The sequence below is a fragment of the Scyliorhinus torazame genome, chromosome 1 (assembly GCF_047496885.1).
Source record: "Scyliorhinus torazame isolate Kashiwa2021f chromosome 1, sScyTor2.1, whole genome shotgun sequence".
Lineage (NCBI taxonomy): Eukaryota > Metazoa > Chordata > Chondrichthyes > Carcharhiniformes > Scyliorhinidae > Scyliorhinus > Scyliorhinus torazame.
Genome location: NC_092707.1, coordinates 210,606,043 through 210,618,515, shown reverse-complemented (window position 1 = coordinate 210,618,515; position 12,473 = coordinate 210,606,043). Strand labels below are relative to the sequence as shown.

At 48.4% G+C, this 12,473-nt stretch overlaps 1 protein-coding gene across 6 annotated transcripts in view; it reads left to right on the top strand.

Moving 5' to 3' along the window:
- The window catches only part of col16a1 (collagen, type XVI, alpha 1), a 779,331-nt gene extending 767,139 nt beyond the window's left edge, over window positions 1-12,192 (top strand). For all 6 annotated transcript variants that reach the window (XM_072502210.1, XM_072502224.1, XM_072502220.1 and 3 more), the window contains 2 exons: window positions 7,853-7,930; window positions 9,647-12,192. In XM_072502210.1, coding sequence (XP_072358311.1) covers window positions 7,853-7,930; window positions 9,647-9,849 — 281 coding nt within the window. In that variant the 3' untranslated portion in view covers window positions 9,850-12,192. The remainder of the gene's footprint in view (window positions 1-7,852; window positions 7,931-9,646) is intronic.
- Window positions 12,193-12,473: the final 281 nt, after the last annotated feature.

Genomic DNA, 12,473 nt, shown 5'->3' with positions numbered 1-12,473 from the left:
TTGAAGATGTAACCAGTACAGTCGACAAGGGGGAGCCAGTCGATGTGGTATATTTGGACTTTCAGAAGGCTTTTGCCAAAGTCTCGCATCAGAGATTATTGTGCAAAATTAAAGCACATGGGATTGGGGGAAATGTATTGAGGTGGATAGAAAACTGGTTGGCAGAGAGGAAACAGAGTAGGGATTAATGGGTCCTTTTCAAATTGGCAGGCAGTAACCAGTAGGGTACCACCGGGATCGGTGCTGGAACCCCAGCTATTCACAATATATATAAATGATTTGGATGAGAGAACAAGATGTAACATCTCAAAGTTTGCAGATGATACCAAATTAGGTGGGAGGGTGAATTGTGACGAGGATGCAGGGATCCTACAGCAAGATCTGGACAGGTTGGGTGAGTGGGCAAACCAATGGCAGATGCAGTATAATTTGGAGATTCATTTTGGAAGCAAAAACAGGAAGCCAGATTACTACCTGAATGGTTGTAAATTGGGAGAGGAGAGTGTGCAGTGGGACCTGGGTGTCCTTGTGCGCCATTCGCTGAAGGTAAGCATGCAGGTGCAGCAGGCGGTAAAGAAGGCTAATGGTATGTTGGCCTTCATTGCAAGAGGTTTCAAGTATAGAAGCAGGGATGTGTTGCTACAATTGTACAGTGCCTTGGTGAGGCAGTTTGTGTGCAGTTTTGGTCTCCTTCTCTGAGGAAGGATATTCTTGCTCTCGAGGGAGTGCAGCAAAGCTTTACCAGACTGAGTCCAGGGATGGCGGGACTGTCATATGAGGAGAGATTGACTAGGTTGGGATTGTTCTCGCTGGAGTTCAGAAGAATGAAGGGGGATCTCATAGAGACTTATAAAATTCTAACAGGACTAGACAGGGTAGATGCAGGGAAGATGTTACCAATGATGGGTGTGTCCAGAACCAGGGGTCACAGCCTGAGGATTCAGGGAAAACCATTTTGGACAGAGATAAGGAGATACTTCTTCACAGAAAGAGTGGTGAGATGTGGAATTCATTACCACAGGAAGTAGTTGATGCTCAAACTTTGAATGTATTCAAAAGGCGGCTGGATATAGCACTTGGGGAGAATGGGATCAAAGGCTATGGGGAGAAAGCTGGATTAGGTTATTGAGTTGGATGATCAGCCATGATCGTGATGAATGGCGGAGCAGGCTCGAAGGGTCAAAAGGCCTCCTCCTGCTCCTATCTTCTATGTATCTATGTAGAAGCAAAAATAGACATTGGACACTGGAAAATGTGGCTGGAGAAGTAATAATAGGAAACAAAGTAACGGCAGACGAACTGAATAGTTACTTTGCGTCAATCGTCATGGTGGAAGACAGCAGTGGGATGCCAGAGCTCCAGGAGAACCAGGGGGCAGAGGTGAGTGCAGTGACCATCACTAAGGAGAAGATTCTGGGGAAACTGAAAGGTCTGAAGGTGGATAAATCACCTGGACCTGATGGACTACAAAGATTGCGGAGGCATTGGTGATGATCTTTCAGGAATCACTGGAGGCAGGGAGGGACCCAGAGGACTGGAAAGTGAATAATGTAACACCACTGTTTAAGAAAGGAGGGGGCAGAAGACGGGAAATTATAGGCCGGTTAGCCTGACTTCTGTCATTGGTAAGATGTTAGTGTCCATTATTAAAGATGAGATCGCGGAGTACTTGGAACTGCATGATAAAATAGGACTGAGTCAGCACGGCTTCGTCAAGGGGAGGTCATGTCTGACAAATCTATTAGAGTTCTTTGAAGAGGTAAGAAGGAAATTAGATGAAGAAGAACCAGTGGATGTGATTTATTTAGATTTCCAGAAGGTCTTTGACAAGATACCGCATTGGAGATTGTTAAATAAGTTAAGAGCCCATGGTGTTAAGGGTAAGATCCTGGCATGGATAGAGGATTGGCTGACTGGCAAAAGGCAGAGAGTGGTGATAAAGGGGTATTTTTCATGATGGCAGCTGGTGACTAGAGATGTGCCTCAGGGGTCGGTGCTGGGACCACAACTTTTCACAATATACATAAATGATCTGGAGGAAGGAACTGAAGGCACTGTTGCTAAGTTTGCAGATGATACAAAGATCTGTAGAGGGACAGGTAGTATTGTGGAAGCAGGAGGGCTGTAAAAGGAATTAGACAGACTGGGAGAGTGGGCAAAGAAATGGCAGATGGAATACAATGTGGAAAAGTGTGAGGTTATGCACTTTGGAAGGAGGAATTTAGGCATAGACTAGTTTCTAAATGGGGAAAATGCTTAGGAAATCAGAAGCACAGAGGGACTTGGGAGTTCTTGTTCACGATTCTCTTAAGGTTAACGTGCAGGTTCAGTCGGCAGTTTGGAAGGCAAATGCAATGTTAGCATTCATGCTGAGAGGGACCACATACAAGACCAGGGATGTACTTCTGAGGCTATATAAGGCTCTGGTCAGACCCCATTTGGAGTATTGTGAACAGTTTTGGAAGGATGTGCTGGCCTTGAAAAGGGTCCATAGGAGGTTCAAAAGAATGTTCCTTGGAATGAAGAGCTTGTTGTCTGAGGAACGGTTGAGGACTCTGGGTCTGTACTCGTTGGAGTTTAGAAGGATAAGGGGGAATCTTATTGATACTTGCAGGGGCCTGGATAGAGTGGATGTGGAGGGGATGTTTCCACTCGTAGGAAAAACTAGAAGCAGAGGACACAATTTCAGACTAAAGGGACGATCCTTCAAAACAGAGATGAGGAGGAAATTCTTCAGCCAGAGGGTGGTGAATCTGTGGAACACTTTTCCGCAGAAGACTGTGGAGGCCAATTCACTGAGTGTCTTTAAGGCAGAATTAAATAGTTTCTTGATTAATAAGGGATATGGGGTTATGGGGAGAAGGCAGGAGAATGGGGATGAGAAAAATATCAGCCATGATTTAATGGCAGAGCAGACTCGATGGCCCTGTGGCCTATTCTGCTCTTATGTCTTATGGTCTTATTGTGTTATGCAAACTGCACACAGTCACCTAAGGCCAGAATTGAACCCGGGTCCCTGAAGCTCTGGGGCAGCAGTGCGAACCACTCTGCCACCGTGCCGCCTCTTGTGTGAGAAAGGGGGCTACACTCTCTATCTCACCTCATGCTTTACCTGTCCTGGGAGTGTTTCATGGAACAATATAGTGGGAGCTTCACTCTGTATCTAACCCCGTGCTGTATCTGTCCCCATGCTGTACCTGTCCTGGGAGTGTTTGATGGGGAAAGTGGAGAGGGAGCTTTACTCTGCATCTGACCCCACGCTGTACCTGTCCTGGGAGAGTTTGATGGTGACAGTGTAGAGGGAGTGTTACTCTGTATCTAACCCCATGCTGTACCTGTCCTGGGAGTGTTTGATGGGACAGTGTAGAGGGAGCTTTACTCTGTATCTAACTGCGTGCTGCACCTGTCCTGGGAGTGTTTCATGGAACAATATAGTGGGAGCTTCACTCTGTATCTAACCCCGTGCTGTATCTGTCCCCATGCTGTACCTGTCCTGGGAGTGTTTAATGGGGACAGTGTAGACGGAGCTTTACTCTGAATCTAAACCATGCTGTACCTGTCCGGGGAGTGTTTGATGGGACAGTGTAGACGGAGCTTCACTCTGTATCTAACCCTGTGCCCCACCTGTCCTGGGAGTGTTTGATGGGGACAGTGTAGATGGAGCTTTACTCTGTATCTAACCCCATGCTGTACCTGTCCTGGGAGTGTTTGATGGGGACAGTGTAGAGGGAGATTTACTCTGTATCTAACCCCATGCTGGACCTGTCCTGGGAGTGTTTGATGGGGACAGTGTAGAGGGAGATTTACTCTGTGTCTAACCCCATGCTGTACCTGTCCTGGGAGTGTTTGATGGGGACAGTGTAGAGGGAGATTTACTCTGTATCTAACCCCATGCTGTACCTGTCCTGGGAGTGTTTGATGGGGACAGTGTAGAGGAAGATTTACTCTGTATCTAACCCCATGCTGTACCTGTCCTGGGAATGTTTGATGGAGACAGTGTTATCGGAGCTTTACTCTGTATCGAACCCCGCGCTGCACCCATCTGGACTGTTGGACGAAACTGGGCACCCGGAGGAGAGCATGCAAACTCCACACAGTCACCAAAGGCCGGAATTAAACCCGGGTCCCTGAAGCAGTGGGGCAGCAGTGCTAACCTCTCTGCCACCATGCTGCCTCTTGTGTGAGAGAGGGAGCTTTACTCTGTATCTCCCCTCATGCTGCATCTGTCCTGGGAGTGTTTGATGAGGACTGTATAGAGGGAGCTTTACTCTGTCTCTAACCCCGTGCTGTACCTGTCCAGGGAGTGTAGTAATGGGAACAGTGTGGTGGGCATTTACTCTGTATCTAACCCCTTGCTGTACCTGTCCTGGGAGTATATTAATGGGGACAATGTAATTGGTGTTTAGAACAAGAACATAGAACATGCAGTGCTGAAGGAGGCCATTCGGCCCATTGAGTCTGCACCAACCCACTTATGCCCTCACTTCCACCCTACCCCGTAACTCCCTGCTAACCGTTTTGGACACTAAGGGCAATTTGTCATGGCCAATCCACATAACCTGCATGTCTTTGGACTGTGGGAGGAAACCGGAGCACCCGGAGGAAACCCACGCAGACACGGGGAGAAGGTACGGACTCCTCACAGACAGTGTTCCAGCAGGGAATCAAACCTAGGACCCTGGCGCTGTGAAGCCACAGTGCTATCCACCTGTGCTACTGTGCTGCCCCTGTATTCTGTATCTAACCCTGTGCTGTTCCTGTCTTGGGAGTGTATTAATGGGGACAGTGCAGAGGGTGTTTACTCTGTGTCTAACCCCGTACTGTACCTGTCTGATGCTCGATCAATGACACCAGAAGCGAGATTGGATGACAATTGAAGGCTTTATTAGACTAGATGTTTCCCCCAGCAGGGCAGGTACAGAATGCAGCTGCTAGGGAGATACAGACTCTTATACTCCGCCTTACTGGGCGGAACCAGCAGGCAGGCTTCACCAATCATCTTCATGCCTCAGGTACCTCCCACACCAATGATCTTACAGTCTCAACCTAGGTACCGTAATACCCCTAATACCAACTACCACATTCACCCCTGTTAAAAAAAAAAGAGTCTGGCGGGGGTGCCGACAGGGGGAAAACCGAGCATTGGATTAGTGGGCGGGCCTTGTTCGCATAATTGGGGACCCACTGGGCGTAATATGAAAAAAATCCCAGGCATCGTTTCAGGGCCTTGGAGCAGTGGGGGAAGGGAAACTCCATGAGTGGGCGCATGCGTTTGGGATCTGGGCCTATGACTCCATCATGCACTACGTAGCCGAGGATGGCTCGACGGTCGGTGCTGATCACACATTTGTCCTTGTTGTAGGTTAAGTTAAGGGTTTTTGCGGTATGGAGGAATTTGCGGAGGTTGGTGTCTTGGTCCTGCTGGTTGTGGCCGCAGATGGTGACGTTGCCGAGCTACGGAAATGTGGCCCGCAAACCGTACCGGTCAACCATTTGGTCCATCTCCCATTGGAAGACCAAGACTCCATTTGTGACACCGAAGGGAACACTTAGGAAGTGGTAGAGCCACCCATCTGCTTCGAATGCAGTGTACTTGCGGTCGCCTGGGCGGATGGGGAGCTGGTGGTAGGTGGATTTGAGGTCCACCGTGGAAAAGACCTTGTATTGTGCAATCTGATTGACCAAATCAGATATGCAGGGGAGAGGATACGCGTTGAGTTGCGTACGCCTGTTGATGGTCTGACTATAATCGATGACCATCCTGTGCTTCTCCCCGGTCTTTACAACCACTACTTGAGCTCTCCAGGGTCTGTTGCTAGCCGCGATAATACCTTCCTTCAGTAGTCGCTGGACTTCCGACCTAATGAAGGTCCGGTCCTGGGCACTGTACCGTCTGCTCCTAGTGGTGACGGGTTTGCAATCCGGGGTGAGGTTCGCAAAAAGGGAAGGCGGGTCGACCTTGAGGATCGCGAGGCTGCAGACAATGAGGGGGGTATAGTGCCGCTGAATTTAAAGGTTAAGCTCTGGAGGTTGCATTGGACGTCCAATCCCAGGAGCGTGGCAGCGCAGAGGTGAAGGAGGACGTAGAGTCGGAAATTTTTTAATTCTCTTCCCTGGACCGTGAGGTTCGCTACGCAGAACCCCTTGATCTTTACAGAGTGAGACCCGGAGACCAGGGAGATTCTTTGGTTAACTGGGTGTATGGGAAGAGAACAGCGCCTTACCGTGTTGAGGTGTATGAAGCTCACTGTGCTCCCGGAGTCGATCAGACAGGATGTTTTGTGCCCGTTGATGAGCACGGTCGTCGTCGCGGTCGAGAGTGCTCGGGGCCGAGACGGGTCCAGGGTCACCGAGGCGAGTCGTGGTAAAAGTTGAAGATTTTCCTCGGGTGGTATCTGGTCATCCGAATCGGGGTCCTGAGACTCCAGCCAAGATGGCGGCGCCCACGGGTCACACATGGCTGGGGGTGGGCAAGATGGCGCCGCCCACGCATCGCACGTGGTCCCTGGGGAACAAGATGGCGGAGCCCGGGACCCGCACATGGCTCGGGAAAATGAAGATGGCAGCACCCGCGCACGTGGCCCTTGGAGAGAGTTGTGGTGGGAGCCCCGGATCGCCCCCGATGACAGCGGCGACCGCCCGGGCCTGGCATACCGCCACGACATGGCCCTTTTTGCCACAACCTTTGCAGGTGGAGGAGCGGGCCAGGCAGCGTTGCCGGGGGTACTTGGCTTGCCCGCAAAAAAAACAGCGGGGCCCCCCGGGGTTGCCTGGTAGCCGTGCGGCACAAGCTTGTGGGGGGATGGAGGATGCATCGGGGTCGGCCGCGGGTGGGTTCCCCGCTGCCCAAGGGGTTCCACGCGGTCGGGGACGTACGCGCGGGCCTTTCTGGAGGCCACTTCCAGGGAGCTAGCAAGGGCCCGTGCCTCCTTGAAGCCTAGTGTCTCTTTCTCCAGCAGCCGCTGACGGATTTGGGAGGACAGCATACCTGCAACGAATGTGTCCCGTATTAAAAGTTCTGTGTGGTCGCTGGCTGAAACTTGCGGGTAGTCACAGTTCCTACGTAGTACCAGGAGCGCGCAGTAGAATTCATCCAGCAATTTCCCCAGGATTTGTCGCCTTGTCGCTAGCAGGTGTTGGGCATAAACCTGGTTTACTGGGCGAATGTAGTGTCCTTTCAACAGGGCCATCGCGGCCTCGAAATCGTTCGCATCCTAGATGAGGGTGTAGATCTCTGGGCTCACCCTCGAGTGGAGAACTTGCAGTTTCTGGTCCTCCGTGGGTGCAGTCGTGGTCGTCCTGAGGTACCCTTTGAAGCACGCCAACCAGTGTTTGAAGGTTTGCCGCTGAGTTTGCCTCGTGGGGGCTGAGTTGCAGACACTCCGGCTTGATTCGGAGCTCCATTCTTTAAAATCTAGTCCAATAAATTGATACTCGATCAATGACTCCAGAAGCGAGATTGGATGACAATTGAAGGCTTTATTAGACTAGATGTTTCCCCCAGCAGCGCAGGTACAGAATGCAGCTGCTAGGGAGACACAGACTCTTATACTCCGCCTTACTGGGCGGAACCAGCAGGCAGGCTTCACCAATCATCTTCCTGTCTCAGGTACCCCCCACACCAATGATCTTACACCCTCAATCTAGGTACCGTAATACCCCTAATACCGACTACCACACTGTCCTGTGAGTGTTTGATGGAGACTGTGTAGAGGTAGCTTTACTCTATCTATCCCTATGCTCTATATGCTTCCAGTAACTTTTAAGAACTGATTAATTTCTGACAAACAGTGAACTTGAATGTATTGTTTTTCTTGGTATTGTTGACATATCCTTGTCTTGGTTTAAACAGGCCCTAGTGGTCCTAAGGGAGACCGAGGTGAAAATGGCATTGGCCGTTTGGGTGATCCTGGTACACCTGGACCTTCAGGTGAGTTAATACATATCCAGAAAAGTTTGAGATGATTCAGTTTCGGGAAAATAAATAAGGAGATCACATACTCCATGAAAATGAGTTTATCAGTGGGCTAGAGGAGCAGAAGGAACTTGAGCTTCAGAATTACAATTCATTAAAAGTAGCAATAAATAGAAATGCAACCATTGTCCCAAATGAACCTAGGTGTTTCCCCTTTGGGCAGAGAGCTGACTGAGGGTGATTTAACCTGATGGTCACCATACCTCAGGTAATGGGCAAGGTTGAGAAGGTGGTTCTCATGAATGACCTTGCTGGTTCGAGAAGTGAACCCGCGCTGTTGCCCTCGAACCAGCCGGCCAGCCAACTGTGCTAACCGACCCCCAAATGTAGCAATATAGGTGAACAAGACCATTAAAATGTAGACAATGTATTGGGGTTTATTTCTCAAGGGATAGAATTGAAAGGCAGTGAAGTTATTTTGAAGAGAAATTTAGAGCACCCAATTATTATTTTTTCCAATTAAAGGGCCATTTAGCATGGCCAATCCACCTACCCTGCACACCTTTGGGTTGTGGGGGTGAGACCCACGCAGACACGGGGAGAATGTGCAAACTCCACACGGACAGTGACCCAGGGCCGGGATCGAACCCAGGTCCTCAGCACCGTGAGGCAATAGTGCTACTGCCCCAAAGTTATATTAAACTTATTTAGACTGTTAGTTCGACCAGAATTGGAGAACAGTAAACCATTTTGATCTTTCAAAACTAAGAAGACTCACATTTGCATAGTGCCTTTCATGGAAGGCCTCAAAGGATCCCTTGCAGAATATTACGTATTATAAAAAAGGATTTGAGAAACCAGGAGGTGCAGAAACAATTTACAAGGATGGTACCAAACTAAAAGGTTAAAACTCTCAGGAAAGATTAAACAAACTGGGACTTCAGAATAGCAAAGAGTGAGAGGTGATCTGTTAGAGGTTTTGTAAAATTATCAATGCACTCAATAGAATAAACATGGAGAAATGTTTCTGCCTTTGGAGTCGAACCTTTAAGAGAAAATAGTCACTAACAAATCCACCAGCCTCGCCTGATGATAATTGGATGCTAACGGCCTCCAACAGAGTTTCCAAAACCAGCAGTGCAGTTGATGCCATTTTGAAAGATGCATCCCCCTGGCTATCCAAAGTGTTTGCCAGTTTCAGCCGACATGTTCCTATCTAAAGGGGACATTGAGACGCTATGAAAGGACCCTTATTGCCATTTTAGGTATAACCCGGCCAACAACCTTTCACCAGCTGTACTGGATCCAGGGGGTGGAAGAAAGGAGGCCGGAAAGGCAAATGTGAAATTAATTTTGCCAGTTCCCGAGGATTTGGAATGCTTCGCGAACTCCTTCAAAGTTAATCTGGGCTGCTTCCATCTCAGGGCCCCCACTCTCAGCAACCATTAATCTCCCTCGCAATCACCTCACTGGCAGTCACCACAGGCTGGTCTTCAGGCCTCAATCCAGTAAATTCCACCATGACCCTGTGGTTTACCTTCTCGGTTTATGGTATCAGTGATGAGGGTAGTTAGCCTCTTCGTTGCTGTCAAGCTAGAACTCTTTGGTTTTACATCATAAGTGGTTGGTGCTTTTCTTTCTGTTTAATCGGCCTGTTAAGCTCAAGCATTCATGATGTTGATGGGCATCTCCCTGTTTTATGGTTTCCAATACCTTACCTTTCACTCTTAGGTCCACCAGGTCTTCCAGGATATGGTAAAATTGGCCCACCGGGCCCAGCCGGCCAACAGGGTGTGCCAGGTGTTCCAGGCCCACCAGGACTTCAAGGAACATCGGGGAAAAATGGTCGCTGTGCACCTTCTGACTGCATCATGAGGGTACCCGAGCCTTATAATGCCAAGAATTCGAAAGGACCACCTCATTGGATGAATTAATAAAGACTTTTCTTCATTTGCGTTTTTTAGCAGGGGTGGTTGAAATGTCTGATTTTCGTTTCCTCTGTTATTCCTCTATTGAAAGAATCACGCGAGCAGCCTTTGAAAGTAGGCCCAAACAATGATTTATGTCCTATTTAAATGGTGTTTGCAAAGGTTTCTGAGTCTCTCCAGCCCACGGCAATAGACCCAATGTTTACTCATCATGATTATGTCCCAGTAACCTTTCCAATGCCATTAAAAGATGCATTATGGAAATCCCTGGGAAAGACAGAGTCTGCCCCTCGGCCTTTTCAGACATGGGGAACCAGTTGAAGCTTAGAATTGCTAACTCTGGTTGGACATATTTCGAAACATTTCATCACATGACCTCCCACAGCCCAACCCCCACCCTCTCAACCCCAGCTGCTCGACAAGACAATCGTCACAGCAGATCACACTTTCCCCTGAGCAATTGGAAAGTACATAGCCTCTTCCATATCTGATTGGATATATTCTCAGCCAAGCTACCTTGTTCCCTTCTCCAATATTTTTATAATATTTCAAAAATACAAGCAGTCAAAGAAAATGAAAAAATTGCTGGCGAGATAAATCTTTAATTTCTGGAACGGCGAGGACAGTCCTAAAACTATTTGGGGCACTGCCATTGGTCATATTAATGGTGAGATCCAGATGAGGGACATGAGCTGCACATATTGCTCAACAACTCCGTGTTTGTGAGACTCCAATGGGCAATCAAATTTGCATATTAAGCAGCGTTTGAACCTGAAGTTCCTGTTTATATCAACTGCACAGAGTGACCCAGAATACTCACAAATTCAAATGAAGAAAACTTATCAGAAAGGTGGAGATATTACAACGGTGCAGTGAAAGATATTCTCCTGAGCTGCAGGATTGACACCTTGGCATATGGAGAGGACGGTAAACCAGGGGCAGGAGGCCACAGCCAAATACACCCCTACAATCCGCAACAATAACGGTGGGTGCTAGAGGTTAACAGGGCAAATGGTGGGTACACAAGTGAAACTGAACAATGCAGAAAGGGGTGAGCAGCAGTTTTATATCAGGCTCACAACAACCCCATGGGGACCCAATTGAAATATTTTAAACATATTATGAAAAGTAGAGGCTACTATGGAGTTAATAAAAACATTTTGACTCTGTATGTAACCCCAGGCTGTACCTATCCTGGCAGTGTTTGATGGGGAAGTATAGAATGAGCTTTACTCTGTATCTAAGCTCATGCTGTACCTGTTCTTGGAGTATTTGATGTGGGCAGTGCAGAGGGAGCTTTACTCTGAATCTAACCCTGTGCTGCACCTTCCTGGGAGTGTTTGATGGAGATGGTGTAGAAATAATTTCAACCTTACCGTTCCAGTCAAAAATTCTCACGATCGGATTGATCAGGCAATATTACTCCTCATTTAAGATAATGGAAAGTAAATCCAGCAGCCAAATGGATTACTACAGTTGTGGAAGAGCAAGGGTTAAATACCCACAATGTGCCAGGAATTGATCCGTTCTCCGACACTCCTTAGTGAGCTGAACGATTCTTCATCAAGTAAGATGTGGCTGGTTTAGCACAGGGCTAAATCGCTGGCTTTGAAAGCAGGCCAACAGCACGGTTCACTTCCTGTACCAGCCTCCCCGAACAGGCGCCGGAATGTGGCGACTAGGGGCTTTTCACAGTAACTTCATTTGAAGCCTACTTGTGACAATAAACGATTTTCATTTTCAAGTGAGGAGTACTAAGTGGAGTCAAGTTGCTTATCTGTTCATCCTTCACCTCGAGCTGAGGAACTTCATTCCTTCCTTTAAAATTTCTCTGAAATAAATGCTAATTCTCCATCTCTCACTGAAATAAAGTAAAGTAATTTGGTTCATGAGCCATAGTGCATAGTGAGTCTCAAATTAGAAATGTTGACTATTGTCTTGCTCCATGCTCTCTCAATGTCTGTCCCAGCTCCTGGGTGTGCCCCCTACTCATTATTGGTTTCTCATTTCGATATCCGTATGCCAGTACCTGCCGGTACAGGAAATTGCTGGTTCATCGCACAGTCAGACGGCTAATGGAAGCGGGACTTCCTGACTGTACAAGTTCTGCCTCCCACCTCCTGCCCCACTACTATCCTCTCTGCCTTTGATGTGCCTCACAGCTCTCCCTCCTCTGGTCTCCACTTGCCAAGGTGTCGCCATGAAATGGGGACATGTTGTCGAGAATTGTTTGTTGAAATGTGTCATCACAGTCATGTGTTATTGTAATTTCTAATCATCAGCTGTTGGAGGTCAGGGAGTTCCTTGTGACCCCTGTATTAAAGAGCATTAAAAAGAATTTTGAAAGAGCTTGGTCTTTGGAATTGGTTGATTTTTCCTTCTTTGGTGATGTTGAAATGTGACAGCATTCTAGGCCGGGATTCTCCGAAATCCCAGCCAAGTGTTGACGCTGGCGTCAAAACCGGCGCGAGCGACGCCGGCGTCACCAAGCCTCCAGGCCCAGGCATTCACCCCTTAGGGGGCTAGAATGCCACCGGAGTGCTGTGCGCTGCTCGGGCGCCGAACGCTGGCCCGGCATGGGTCCGCACATGCGTGCCACGGCCGGCGCGTGTCCACGCATGCACACGTCA